This window comes from Phaseolus vulgaris, chromosome 9, assembly GCF_051622355.1.
Source record: "Phaseolus vulgaris cultivar YP4 chromosome 9, ASM5162235v1, whole genome shotgun sequence".
In the NCBI taxonomy this organism is placed as follows: domain Eukaryota; kingdom Viridiplantae; phylum Streptophyta; class Magnoliopsida; order Fabales; family Fabaceae; genus Phaseolus; species Phaseolus vulgaris.
In genome coordinates this window covers 19564668-19579362 of record NC_143506.1, presented here as the reverse complement: position 1 = coordinate 19579362, position 14695 = coordinate 19564668, and the positions used below count along the sequence as shown (strand labels likewise).

Here is a 14695-nt window from a genome sequence, read left to right as displayed (position 1 = left end):
CATCTTTCTTAATCAACTGCTGCACATAATGACAAACACTGAAAGAGATTAACTGCTTCAAGTTCTAATGTCACTTTATAAGCTCTTCCATGGAATTTCCTGCAAATGTCACCATCAGTTTCAAGTCATGCACTTGAGGCTTAATATTCCTAATCAGAACAAGAGTGAAGGGTTTGACAATTATAATAGAATTGAATGGCTACATGTATATTAAGAGGTTACAATTGTTTTATTGGTAAAAATCAGAAATAATTCTTCTCTTTGGTATAAATATAAACTAAATACTTGTGAAAACAATAAACAGATAATAAAAAATAGACTAAAATAAAATAATGATATCGAAAATTTTAAATATAGAAAAACAACTTGAGAAATAAAAACTTATGAGATTAATTTAGAAAATGTCTCAATTATAAAAATATGATTATAATATTTGTTTCCTACACTGTGTGAGGATAACACTCAATCTCACTCAACAAGGATGGAATGTACTGTCTCTCTAGTCTCTCTAGATTTTAATCTTACACTATGATGAATATTTATTCTCTCTATATTTCTTCCTCGTTTGTTTTTTTCTTCCTTACAAGTTTCTTTTATATAAAGAATGAGAGAAAGACTTCTTCATAAAGAGATAAAGGATAATTAATGTTTGTCGTATTTTTAAGGTCAAGATACTTTGAAAATATTATCACCAACTTTCTAGGCTGAGTTTCAAAGAGATATAATTTCAAGACTTTGAAATGACTATCATTAAATATATTCAATGAACAATTATCAATATTCATTGGTCATGATCTTCCACTAAATTAAGTAGAGATTTCCAATAAATATATATATCAAATGTCATTATTTCTAGAATTTTCAACACACCTATTGTTGTTGTTAATTGTGTCTGAGACTATATAATAAATAGTTTGATAACGGTCTCGCCTCATAATTAGTTGGTTTTAAAAAAGTCAACAAACTCTCGTTAAGATAAATTCAAGATAACCTATAAATAACTTTAATATCGTGAATTTTATATTTAACTTAACCGATTTATAAAATAAGATTTATACTCTTTATATATTATAAAATATTCTTATCGCTATTTATTTATTAGAAAGTCGATCTCAAACAATGTACCTGATGTATAGTTTCTTCAATTTCATCATTGCCCCCCATAATTATTTATTCCGGGAAAATGTAGAAGTTAGGTCAGAACACATATATATTAGATAGGCAAATCAGAATTTTAGTTTGCACAGTGAATTAAGATAACTCAAAAAGAAAAATAAAAAAAATCCAATGGAAAGAAAGGTTAGGGAATCGAGTGCAACGGCCATGCATGGTGCATTAGTCAGAGGGATTTTCTTCCACTTTGGAGAAAACAATGATGAGTGGTTGTGATAAAAAAAATTCTCCAAATGGATGGACTGAAACAAAAAATGAACAAGCGTGTGGGGGACAAAGGGTTTGAACATGTGCCAGAGATTTGCCACCTTCAATGGTTCTAATGAGCATTCAAAATTCCACTCTTGCAAACCAACTATCATCTAAGCCTCCAACTCACCATTCATTGAAAAGCTGCTTTTCGATTTTCTATTACCTTTATCAACTTTAAAGTGTATGTCACTTTTCTTTTTCATAAATTCCTCACATACGGTTTAACTACATGTTCCACACACTTCCGCTCACCACCACCACTTCTTTGACTTCTCTATTTAACCCATTATTTCTTTTCTCCCAAACTATCATGAATTCCACAGTTATTGCCTTTTCTTTTCTCTCTACTTCATCCAAACTCTTATAAGTAGTGCCAAACCAAACCAACCACACCAACTATCATCACAGAAACAAAACACACCTTTCTTTCTCTTTTTCCTTTTTCGTTTTCACTCACAAAACCTCCCAAACATGAATCCTGATCAGTTTCAGAAAAACAACATGTACGTAGAAACCCCAGAAGCTTTTGGTGAAGGTGGCAAAAACTTCGACGACGATGGACGTGTCAAAAGAACTGGTATACATACACACACACACAAAACACATTAACTGTCACAACACCCGACACACACATATACATATAATATTAGTGTATAAAATGTTTTATATTGATTTGTGATTAAGTTTTACATTGGATTTGGTGAAAAGCAAACTCTGATTACGGTTGTGTTTGAAGGAACATGGATAACTGCCAGTGCTCATATCATAACGGCAGTGATAGGATCTGGAGTGTTGTCACTTGCATGGGCAATTGCACAGATGGGTTGGGTGGCTGGCCCTGCGGTTCTCCTTGCCTTCTCTTGCATCACATACTTCACATCTACTCTTCTTGCAGACTGTTATCGTACACCTGACCCTGTTCATGGCAAGCGAAACTACACATATTCCGCCGTTGTCAAATCCGTTCTAGGTAAAAGAATCAAACTTCACCATGTCCATGCAATTCAACTAATAGGGTAGTTTTTTAGTTCTGAAATGAGAACACTTTCTTTGACACTTGCGTAAAGAGAATGCGTTTTACTATGTTAGAGTATCACCACCCTTCTGAAATTAGATCATCCAATCTCAAATAACTTTACTACTTTCACTTGATTTTTCCACATATGAATGAACTCATAGATGATTTGAATGAACAAGAAAACTTGTCATTAAATGCAAGTAGCACCGACTTGAGACTCTATTTGCGTAGGTGGGAGAAAATTCCAGCTGTGTGGATTAGCTCAGTACATAAATCTTGTGGGTGTAACTATCGGATACACAATAACGGCTTCAATAAGCATGGTGTAAGTAAATACTATATAAAGTAGCACATTAATTATGATGTTATCCAAACTTTGGACTGTGAGATAATAAATTGTGGTTGGTTAATCAGGGCTGTGAAAAGGTCGAACTGTTTTCACAAACATGGTCACCATGTCAAGTGCTTCACGTCAAACAACCCTTTCATGATCTTCTTTGCGTGCATCCAAATCGTGCTTAGTCAGATACCAAATTTCAGCAAGCTCTGGTGGCTTTCTATTGTTGCAGCAGTCATGTCTTTTGCTTATTCTTCCATTGGACTCGGCCTCTCTTTTGCTAAAGTTGCAGGTAAACTAGTAATCTTAACTTGAACTAAAAAAACAAAGTAAAATACTATATAGTTATGATTTTCACTTTATTACATTATTTTGTTACAATGATTATATAATAATAAGAAGAAACGTATATGCATGTGTTGGTGAATGGTGAAGGTGGTGGAGATCCTGTACGAACAAGCTTAACTGGGGTGCAAGTAGGAGTAGATGTTACAGGATCGGAGAAGGTGTGGAGGACCTTTCAAGCTATTGGTGACATTGCCTTTGCTTACGCTTATTCCAACGTTCTCATTGAGATACAGGTAAGCAACTAACTCATATTCTCTTCTTCTTATCAGACATATTCCTGTTTTGCATTCATAAACCAGTGCGATCAAATCATGTTCATATTTTGTAAGTATAAGTAAACTTAACAGATAAATTATAGATCTATTCCATGCTTACTTGCTGGTATAGCACTGGATAACTATTGCCCATTTGTTCTTATGAATCATGATTGAATGCATGCATAATTCAAGAAAAACGTGAAAATATGCATTATATTGGCCACTTTGTTTTGCTATTGACTAAAAACATTTTAGTTAGAATTGATTAACTCGATGAACTAAATTAAAAGACATTTTAAACTTATCGAATTATTTGAAAAGACAAAAATCCTCATATGTTGACAGATTATTATTGTTAAAAGTATAAGGAAAGATAATATTTTTATTGAAATGTGGACTCATATAAAAAGATGGTGGGGAAATCTTGAAAGATGATAAATGATGTTTTTGACATTCTGAAAGTAACAAATTTCTTGAAAAAAAAATTCTTTGGAGAAATGAGAGATACACAAACTTATGTAGGATCCTAAGGAGTTCTCTTAATATAATTTGGAAAATGATTTATGCACAAAATATTCATAAAAAACTCCTGATATACCCCTATAATTAGAATAAAAGTTATAGATTTATAGGTTATAAGATGTGATAAGAGGAGAGAGAATTAGAAGAAAAAATAAGTATTTAATAGATGTATCATTTTATATGTTATATGTTTTATAATTAACCGTTAGCGAGTTAGTTGGGACAAAATATCATATAGCATTGGCACGTTTTTTGTCAAGTGCAAGTCATTACTTATCCATTAAAGTGGTAGAATCTATTATAGATAGAAACTAAAGATTCTTAATATTTTTTTATCTATTTTTTAGCGGAAAGCACTCAGTATAATGAATGTCTTTTTAACCAAAAAGTCATTATTCTATGATGGGAAAGATGCCAAGTCAAACTATTGTTATCTTCGCATGGATGTTCGGCGTTTATTCGTAAACATTTACCACTTGCCTGTAGTTAGTGCATCACTAAAAGGAATCATTTATACTGTTTATGAAAAAGTAGTAAAAAAAAATATCTTGATCGTTGTTGGAGATATCACGTCAAATAAGTTCGAATTATAATATATAAGTATTTCATTAAAGCTGAGCTAAATATAAATTTATTTCCTGAAATTGTTAATGTGAATATATTACTTACCCTTTGGCAAAACAAATCTGACACAAAATTATCTGTTGGTGTTTGTATAAGACGAATTATCTGTTTGTTTTCTACCTATCATTAAGGGTAGGTGATGACATTTTGGTTCCACCCCATCAAATTGGGGACTAAATGTATAATTGCAGGATACACTGAAATCGAGCCCTGCTGAGAACAAGGTCATGAAAAGAGCAAGTTTGATTGGCATCATGACTACAACCTTGTTTTATATGCTATGTGGCTGCTTAGGTTATGCAGCATTTGGCAACGATGCACCAGGAAATTTCCTCACTGGGTTCGGCTTCTACGAGCCATTTTGGCTCATAGACTTTGCTAACATCTGCATAGCCGTGCACTTGGTTGGGGCATATCAGGTAAACCCCTACAGTCAAACATATTTCCTAGTAACATTCTCTTAGTTCAATGGCATAGGTGTATTTTGTTCATGGATGGTGTTTTATTTATGCCTTATTTGTCAGGTTTTCTGTCAGCCCATATTTGGGTTCGTAGAGAACTGGAGTAAGGAAAGGTGGCCCAACAGCCAATTTGTTAATGGGGAGCACGCAGTGAACTTCCCATTGTGTGGAACCTTCTCTGTGAACTTTTTCAGGGTGGTGTGGAGAACAACATATGTTGTCATCACTGCTTTGATAGCTATGCTGTTTCCATTCTTCAATGACTTCCTAGGATTAATTGGTTCACTGTCCTTTTGGCCATTAACCGTTTACTTCCCCATAGAGATGTACATTAAGCAGTCAAACATGCAAAAGTTTTCCTTCACATGGACATGGCTCAAGATCTTGAGCTGGGTTTGCTTGATTGTTTCGATTATTTCAGCAGCTGGCTCCATTCAAGGCCTCGCTCAAGATCTCAAGAAATACCAGCCCTTTAAAGCTCAGCAATAATTATTTTCTGTCACTTTTTAATAACTGTAAGCATGTGAATGGGATAATGTATTGTTATCAAGTGCTTATAAAAGAAAGAATATAACACCTATTTGCACTGTATAAATGTCAGGAATAATTCCAAAATGTATCAAAGTCATTTAATGCAGTAATCTACATCTACATACAGTACATGCATAATATATACCCACTCGATTCAGTGGAGTACGCATTTAAATAGCACAGTACAAATTCTGGACTGAGGAGACTCATTCACTAACTGGTCAAGAAATCCTGTAATGTCACAAGCATAATGATGAAGTTGCTATGGACAATTATCCCTAACCATGATTCACAAGTCAGTGGAAAACAATCTAACCTTCAAATGGCAAGACCAATCCCAGTGGAACCAAGCATTCTAACAAACTCCATTCTCAACTGTCATACATATATTCCATGTCAATCAAATCCAATTGATGTTTCCAACAACTATTTTGCATGTATATTTCCGTCAACAATATAAATAGAAGAATTCAGTAAAACAAATCTTAATACGGTGCATTCAGGCTACATGGTAACTTATGCTTAGGTATAGTACGCAAAAAAATGGTGAAAAAATAAGGTGGATAGAAGAAATAGGTGGGATATAGAAAATTGTCACAGAAGAATTGAATAAAACAAAATTTAATATGGTTTGGTATATGAGAAATGATGAAGCGGAGAAGGAATACTACCTCATAGTATCTGTTGCTTTTTAAGATTTATGTCTTATGTACATAGAATACGAAACATTTAATGAGTAAAATCTTTATATTTAAACTAAAATGTCATTATTTAATCCCTTGAACTTTGATGTCCGCACCACTAGTAACGGGTATTAAATTAGATACGGATACGTTTGATAAACTCAGTCTTTAACATTAACAGAAATAGTTATCTTGAAATCAAATTTAGATTAAATTATTAATATATTTAGATACTTTAACAAAATTTGATAATTTAAATTAACTTTCTAAAATAAAAAATTCGAACATGTGGCTCAGAAAAATGTGTCTCCCACCTTTTTATTTACCCACCAAACACCAAAGAAATAAACAATTACCAGAAGATGCAGCAAACAATCGATTTTGAGAAAACAATCCATTAGCAACAGGTTACTACTACAGGGAAGGCTGACGGAAACACAATTGATTGTTTCTTAAATAAAACAACTTCAAAACATTCCCTTTCTCAGTTCTTCGACTACATTTCTCACTCAGATGTAGGCAAGGAAAAAGGGAACGCCCATGTTAGAAGAAAAGGGGATAAAGTTTCCATTCAAAGTCGACCTCATGCAAAGTCGATTAATATATTGTCAAAAACAAAATAACATAACTCTTCATTACATAATTATCTATATCAATTTTATTAGTATTTACGTTTTTAATGATTATCATATAATACTAAAATAACTAAAAAATATATTAAATAATAAATAAAACAAAATTATTAATAATAACAATATTTATCTTACTTTCCATTCATTTCCTCTATCTTTCACCTAATCAAAAATACTTCACTTTTACTCATTTTAACTTTTTTTTTCTGTCACTCCTTCACTTGTCATCTTCTAATCCAGATAATGCATTAACATCTTAGGATCATGGTAATAGTTGAACTAGTGTATTGTGCAGCATATCAGATGATTGTAGAGAAGAGCGAATGATTGTATCTTCCTTCTTTTGGCATTGTCAGATAATTTGTATTCTTGCATGTCCAAGATTAGGAGTAAAGCATACAACAATTTGCTTGAGCTAAAGATACCAAGAGACGTTGAAACCTTTGTGATAGCTCATCTTCTACAAGTCTCATTCACTTGTCCTAGGTTTTCTGTGGGATTGAGAAGGCTTGCACATTATGAAATCTATTAAACATAGGTTGTAACTATTGGAAAAGTCAAACCAAATAAATGCACATAGAAGCACAGCGCGGGCATAGTCGTATTTCTATAGGATAATATTTTACAATTTATACCACATGCCTACTAAACATTAAGACAGGAAGAAAATTAAGCAGAAAAGCTCAATTACAACTTCCAGACTAAAGAAACAAAATGTATTAATACATTACCCAAATAGCGTTCAACCAGACTCCCTCTCACTCATGACAAATGCCTGAATAAGACTTTGAGCTGCATGAGTCTGCTCTGGGGTTCCAGATATTATAATTTTAGTTTCCACAGCTCCAGGCTTTGGATCAGTTATAGTAATATTTGCATCAGAGATCTGTGTAGATCACATGGTAAATGTCAAATTCGTAAAGAATTATAGAATGATATAATCAATAATCTCACCATCCAACAAATTATGTTCCAATTAAAAGGGGTTAACAATATTTTCATTGTTCTTTTTTACTGCTATCATGTTGTATTGGATTAGAGACTAGGATTTCTTTAACTTGAATGGCTAACTGGTAGAAAAATGTGCAATTTCTCACATTAAACAATGAAAGGATTCAGTGTATCAAAAATGTAAATCATCCAAAGGACCAAGATCGCTTAATTTTAAAATAGATGGACCTAATTGCCTAAAAAACCTAAAGGGACCAAAATCACTCAATCCAAACTAACAACAACAACAAAAGTCTTGTACCAAAAAGGGATTTCAGCTACATGGCTACACACGGAAGACTTGAGGGTCCAAAAATGAAAGTTTGTCTTTTATCCCTTTAATTTTAAAAGAGGTCCTTTTCGTGTTCCTTGAGCATTAGTAAACTCAAACGTATGCAAGAAAGTATTGGTGCGGTGTGGATTCATGTATGGCCAAGCGACTTATTTAAAGTGTAAAGCACTAAAATCATCTAACACCAAAATATAACCACTAGGTCTAACCATCAGATAAAATCTACAAAATTAACACTGATAATGATTAGATGCAGAGGGTTCACCTGAAGTATTTGTTTCAGGCATTCACCATCTTCCCCACATATTACAGGCACCATTGCTCGAGGAACAACAACTTCAACAGTGGTACTTGTGATAATTGGTTGGCTCCCCCTGCAAGGGAGAAATAACCTCAGTATTGAGATAGAGAGAACAAAAGACAATTTGAAAAATAAAATGAAAATAATGAAGAAAACAAGCTTATTGACAGTGATGATGTGATAGACTAGACACACCCTGCAAATCCTGAAATTCTTCTGGGAGGACCTCCTGGATAGTCTGGCAAGCCAATGCGTGAGCCACCTTCAAGTACCCCCTAGAAATCAGACATCCAACACAGGTAGGCATATCAGTGCATAAAGAGAGCTTTTATTATACATTATGGCTTCTCAGTTCTCAGAAATCCAAACTAAATGTTGCAATGTGTTCCTTCTTAAACTTTACATTTGGAAGATACAGACCAGCTAATTTGGCCTGGACACTTGGATGTTAGTCCAAAGTCCAGTCTTCTACTCTTCTATTTACAGATATTTATCTGAACAAAGCTTATATCAGCCTCTGGCTGAAGCCTGCCCAATGCCCCCAAATAAAAAATAAAATTTCTGCCAGGTATTGATCTGTGTTGCAACTCCTTGCATTGTAAATAAAACAGACTTAACATTTATTATAACTTTTAAAACTGTAAAAGAAATTATTTAATTTTGTTTGTATCTCTTTAGAAATTATGCAAGTCACAATGGAAAGAAAATACTTTATAAAATAAGCACCTTTAAACAGTTCAGAATTAAAAAGTAATACATACCTTCACTTAAAAAAAAAAATAAGTTTTATCGAATATATTACAATTACATGAAATCATAAATTTTCATTTTGAAGCCAACCAAGCCTGTAAGATCACTCCTCCCTCCCTAATCCATTTCAATTTTGATTTTAACAACACCAACTTGAACATCTAGCCCAAGTGTTTGATGGTAATTTAAATGACATGCAGATACAGTAGTGTTTAAGCCAAAATTGGTACAAAAAGGTAGCAAGAGTCCAATACCTGAGAACCCCAAGGCTTCCTTTCCGATATGTGAGGAGGAATGCCTGGTCTATGTATATTATTCAAAAAGGGAGGGTGGTCATCAAGATGAAAACCCGCATGAGGAGGTGGAGGACCCAGGTCAGAATACATCCCAGGAGGTGATAGTCCCCGCCTTCCTAAATAAGGTGGGAATGGAGGAAGTTGATCCATAAATAGAGGATTGGAAGGATAATTGACAGATGGATGTGAATCACGAAAGAAATGATGTTTTAATCTAGTGGTTATTTGCATAAGAGCATCATGCACTGCCTCAATTTCTCCATTTACCTAACAGGAAAAACATTAAATAGAATTAGAGGGTAAAAAAAAAGTCTAAACTAATAAACACCAATCACCAAGCATGTGTGGTTCCAATTAATGAAATTAATGTCAGTACCATGAAATCAACAAGTTAATCCGACTGCTCATTTTGAAAACTACAGGAATTCACAGTATGACCGTATTCACTGTAGTTTTCCCTGCTAAATCTCAATTGTTCTATTCTGTTATAAATTTATGAATCCAAGGAGTAGTTTTATTAAATCATTAAATAATATCAAGATATAATATAGCAACATTATTATGTAAATAATAACCTTATGGGATAACTGGAATAACTACACACCAAGATCAAACTCTAAAAACTGCACCTGAATTACTTCTTCGTCCTCTGAAGCGCACTTTGGAACCTTATCCTTTCCTAATATACGGATATGGGCCCCTGATTTCTTCCTCATTTCAGTTATGATGGAACCACCCTTGCCGAGGAGACAACCTATTTGATTGGAAGAAACAAGAAACCTTGCTAACATAGTATGTTCTTTGGCATCAGGTATAGGCTTGGCTATTCTAGTTTGCACACGAAATACAGCCTCTTGCACAGGGGATACTCTATCATCTGGGTGCTGCAAATATTAATCTAACTTAAATGAAAAACAAACATGGTTTCATAACAATAGCTCAGATGAGAAAATGGAAAACTCAAACCATACCGCTGGACCAGATATAACAATAACACAGTCCTCTGAATCTGGAGGGCTTTCTACAATCTTGATTTCACTTACGGTCTCTTGCTGCAGTGCCTTTATGATTGTTCCACCTTTACCAATTACATTTCCTACCCTTTCCACAGGACACAATAAACAAAAAGTAAGCATTTCCTGTAGAGGTCTCGTGCGACCGTGAATGGCACCTTCATGAAACTTGGAAATCAATTGAGGGGCTGAATGAAAAACAGAAATATCATGGGCAGTAGCAAAAGGTACTCCTTGACCACCAAAAGAACGGCTGTGTGATGGGAATTGTCCAGATGAATGAGAAGGCCCATTAAAATTAGTGGACAATTCATGATCCCGTGGCGGATTTTCCAATAGCTGGTGAGAAACAGATTGAAGAGCTTTCCTGACAACATCTACTCCTCCCGAGATCTACACCATAGCATAGTAATAATAACAAATAAGCGCTAACATGTAACAGGTCTTATAATGAGTAATAATAAGAAATAAGCACAAACATTGAAGCTATACAGACTCAGATTATGTGTAATTCAAAATGCCTAGGATGTCAAGTATCAATCAAACTGACTTCAGGTTCAAAAAGTTAATTCAATAACATTTGACAAAGCAGACATTCCAGCCAACCCGTTATCCCTTTTCAAATTAGTGTCACAAACATCTCTACCTGAACTATCTCATCAGAAGCTGATGCACACGCTGGAAGTTTGTCTTTAGGAAGGATCCGAATATGTGCCCCACTCTCAGCTGCCATTCTCTTAATCACACTACCACCCTTTCCTAGAAGGCATCCAACTTGAGTAGTAAGAATAAGTAACCTAAAAACAAGGGAAGAAGATTTATTACTTTCCTCGTCCCCTTCACTTGTCTCCTCTACTCCCTCAACCATTCTCTCAAAAACTAGTGATATAGCCTTCCGAATGGCTGAATTCCCCTTCTCACTAGGAGAATCTTCAACGATAACAGAACTTTTATCTTCTTTCTCTTCATTACCATCACCATCACCACCATCCTTCTCATCCCCCTTCCCCTCGTTTCCAGCGTCATCATTGTTAACCTCCCTTACCTGCTCTGCATGATCTCCTTCAGTTTCTTTATCAGAACCTGAGATAGTGATAACCCTTTCATCACACCCAGGTATAGCTTCCTCAATCTTGACCTTCACACCAGTTTCTTGCCGAATTTGTGAAATGATGGCACCTCCTTTGCCAATAACACTGCCGATTCTTGAAACGGGACACAGCAAACGGAACACGGCACTCCCTGGAGAAACATCCAACGACGAAAAACCACCGGATGATTTTTGGCGTTTCCCTTTCCCGTTGGGCTCTGCATTTGGCCTCTTAGAAGACGCCATTGGAACTGACACAAGTCCAAAACAATGACAACACTATTCTACATCAGTTTAACGCTGATTAACAATATTATAAAGATGTATCTACAAATGACAAAGTGTTAATAACATATCCTGTGAAATTATTCAATCATAGGAGTCTGTGAGGTGAGGTTATAGAGTTAACATAAGAAAATAAAAGGCGAAGAAGAACAAGAAAAATTACAGTGTCAATCTAGGTATGTTCCCCACCTTCCAGAACCCGCCGAAACAAAACAGCGACGGCGTCGATGATGAACGGCAGAGAACGACGGAAATGTGTTGCCAAACAATTCTCTCTCTGCCTCTGCACTGTGACCTAAGCAATCAGTAAACTCTTGCAAGTTAAAAGTGCGAACGGGCCACTTCTAATCGTAGAGCCCAAAATCGTTTAATTGGGCCACTACTTTTGGACTCTTTCTTCGTGCACCTCCTCCATATGTTCTTCTGTCATCCCATATAAAACATGAAAATACATTTTTATCTTTATTTTGTCACCTGCATAGAGTAGCTTCCGGATTATGTAATCTGGATACGTATTTGAAAAAAAACTTCCAGATTATGTGATCCGAAAACTAATCATACTTATTAAAAAAGGCTTCTAGATTATGTAATCCGTAAGCTAATTACGAATTTGAAAAAAAACTTTCAGATTATGTAATCCAGAATATTATAGAGAGATATTTTTAAAATACAAAAATTTATGGAGGTGAGAGAAGAAGATATGGAGGTGCAGGAAGAAACAGTCCTACTTTTGGTTGCTAGATATTTTGCCCAACTGTTTGTAAATTTATTTTGGCTGCTTCTTCTGTACTTCAATAGTTTCTTCTCACACCCATAAGTTTTATAATCCACTTATGAAAAAAGTTAAAATATTTGAAGGTCTAGTTGCAGAAATATGTTTGTTTATGGAAGTGTTAGTGCATGAAGAGACTCTGGCGTTGTTGGTTATTGTGTTGCTATTGAGTTGTCTTCGCATCATGGTGATTGTGGTAGTTGAAGGTGATTTTTTAAGTTGTTTTTCGTTTATGCGATCTTATGATATGGTTTTATATATATTTTGAATTGTGTAATTCAATTTAATTTTTGGATTAAACAGTTCATTCTCGAATTTAGTAAAATGTTTTGGATTAATAATGAAAGTTTATATCATAGATTTAAGAACTAGATTTTTATTGTCTAATCAGAAGCTATACAAACATTTCAATTATTTGAAAGCTAATTTATGATCTCAAAGTATTTTTCATATTTGTAAAATCAAAAAATAATTTTAAAAAACATACTCTAAATTAAATAATTCAAAAGTTTTTCTTACATAATCTACAACCTCCATGATTAAATAATTTGAAAAGATGTTGCTAATATCTATTTATTTCTTATTTTTAAATATTTTCATTAAATGGATCAATTAAAATTTTCAAATTTTTAGTTTATATAGAAATACTTTAATTTTTATTACACAAACAAATATTGATACATATTACATTCATATTAAGAGAGAAGTGGAATAGTGTAGAAGGAAAGGAGAAAGAAGAAAGAGTTAAAAAAAGGGAGAGAAAAAAACATAAAATTTTTGTACAAAATCTTAATATTAAATAAGGAAGGATATAGGACAAAATCTGATCATTTATCACTTCAGCTGTGAATATATATATATATATATATATATATATATATATATATATATATATACTGCAACTAAATTTAGCTAAACAATAATATCGCAACTAAATTCAGTTCTTAAAATTTTCTTTAGTTTCTTATAAATCACTTTAAATTTTTTTTTTTAAATCCTTAAAAATTTATCCACATTCAAATACACCCTAATAACACAATGAATGAGAACAGATATTCTTAATAGAGATTTATGTAAACTATAATTTGTCCATTTTTATGGTATTTATCTGTTAAGTGCTTTATCATTAAAAACTACTTTGGTGTGAAATCATTAAAAAAAATATTAGTATAGTTAATGAATATGTTCTTAAATTATTTTAGAAATATTAAAACTTAACTAAATATATAAAATTACACTATAACCTGAAAAGTTTGTTTTTTTTTATCTCTTTAGTTTAGGTTATCAACAGGCATAAGTTTTAGTTTATTAAATGAAAAGTTATTTGTATTGAAAAAAATATTTTAAATAAATAATTTAGTAAGAATTGTTACAAAACTATCATATTAATAATTTTTTTATAATGTTGTATCTATTAAAAAATGTTGTGAACAATTTGTAGTGACATTTTTAAAATATTGTCTGGGAAAAACATTACCAAAAGTTTATAATATTATTTTTATTGCTATTTTTTATTAAAACAATGTTACTGTCAAGTTTTAATAACATTTTAAAAGTGTTCCATTTCTATAAAAAAAACATTACTAAAATTCTTTAGTGATATTTATATAATTTTTATATATATATAAATGTTGCCGAAAGTAATTAGTAACATAGAATATACTTAATATCTGATAAACTGTAACTAAATTATATTAATAATGTTTTTATTTTTAGTAACATTACTATATATATATATATATATATATATATTATTTTTGTTTTTTTTATTTCACTTATTTTAACTTGTAGATCAAATTTTGTTTTTATAACACTTAATTTTTTTATACGTGTTATTTTATTTTTATTTCTTGACTTTTCAGTTTGAATAAATAATATTAGTTTAGGATTAAAAATTATGTTATATTTCACGTGTTTTTCTATTTAATGATTGTGTTGGATATTTAATACATACTATTAGCATTAAATTCAAAGTGATTATCAGTTTTATTCTAAAATTGAATAATCAATAATTATTATATTTATTTACTATTATTTTTTATTTTTTTATATAAAAACTTTTTACGTA

At 32.6% G+C, this 14695-nt stretch overlaps 2 protein-coding genes across 5 annotated transcripts; one reads left to right on the top strand and one right to left on the bottom strand.

Moving 5' to 3' along the window:
• Nucleotides 1-1494: 1494 nt before the first annotated feature.
• Nucleotides 1495-5587, top strand: LOC137822760 (amino acid permease 6). Its single transcript, XM_068627751.1, has 7 exons — nucleotides 1495-2002; nucleotides 2162-2395; nucleotides 2675-2768; nucleotides 2858-3072; nucleotides 3216-3361; nucleotides 4723-4950; nucleotides 5056-5587. Exons 1-7 carry the CDS (start codon nucleotides 1897-1899, stop codon nucleotides 5479-5481), a joined length of 1449 nt encoding a protein of 482 aa, XP_068483852.1. The 5' UTR covers nucleotides 1495-1896; the 3' UTR covers nucleotides 5482-5587.
• On the bottom strand, nucleotides 5547-12197 carry LOC137822758 (RNA-binding KH domain-containing protein RCF3). 4 transcript variants are annotated; one of them, XR_011082978.2, is made up of 10 exons: nucleotides 12045-12182; nucleotides 11127-11821; nucleotides 10439-10873; nucleotides 10097-10351; nucleotides 9426-9734; nucleotides 8617-8696; nucleotides 8386-8494; nucleotides 7570-7724; nucleotides 5840-5898; nucleotides 5547-5754 (listed from the first exon to the last, which is right to left on the bottom strand). XR_011082978.2 is itself a non-coding variant. In XM_068627749.2 (8 exons), the coding sequence occupies exons 2-8, from the start codon at nucleotides 11814-11816 to the stop codon at nucleotides 7581-7583; spliced, it is 2022 nt and encodes a 673-aa protein (XP_068483850.1). In that variant the 5' UTR covers nucleotides 11817-11821; nucleotides 12045-12197; the 3' UTR covers nucleotides 7418-7580. The 4 variants fall into 4 exon arrangements, 2 of the variants coding, with proteins under 2 accessions (XP_068483850.1, XP_068483849.1); XR_011082977.2 differs by having other exon boundaries at nucleotides 12019-12159; XM_068627749.2 differs by lacking the exons at nucleotides 5547-5754; nucleotides 5840-5898 and having other exon boundaries at nucleotides 7418-7724; nucleotides 12045-12197.
• Nucleotides 12198-14695: the final 2498 nt, after the last annotated feature.

Coding starts and splice junctions, on each gene's coding strand:
- LOC137822758 (XM_068627749.2), bottom strand. CDS start 11,816: ATGGCGTCTTCTAAGAGGCCAAATGCAGAGCCCAACGGGAAAGGGAAA. Junction 10,874..11,126: donor CTTCTGATGAGATAGTTCAG/GTAGAGATGTTT, acceptor GCTATGGTGTAG/ATCTCGGGAGGAGTAGATGT. Junction 7,725..8,385: donor GCCTGAAACAAATACTTCAG/GTGAACCCTCTG, acceptor TGATCTACACAG/ATCTCTGATGCAAATATTAC.
- LOC137822760 (XM_068627751.1), top strand. CDS start 1,897: ATGAATCCTGATCAGTTTCAGAAAAACAACATGTACGTAGAAACCCCA. Junction 3,362..4,722: donor ACGTTCTCATTGAGATACAG/GTAAGCAACTAA, acceptor GTATAATTGCAG/GATACACTGAAATCGAGCCC. Junction 4,951..5,055: donor ACTTGGTTGGGGCATATCAG/GTAAACCCCTAC, acceptor CTTATTTGTCAG/GTTTTCTGTCAGCCCATATT.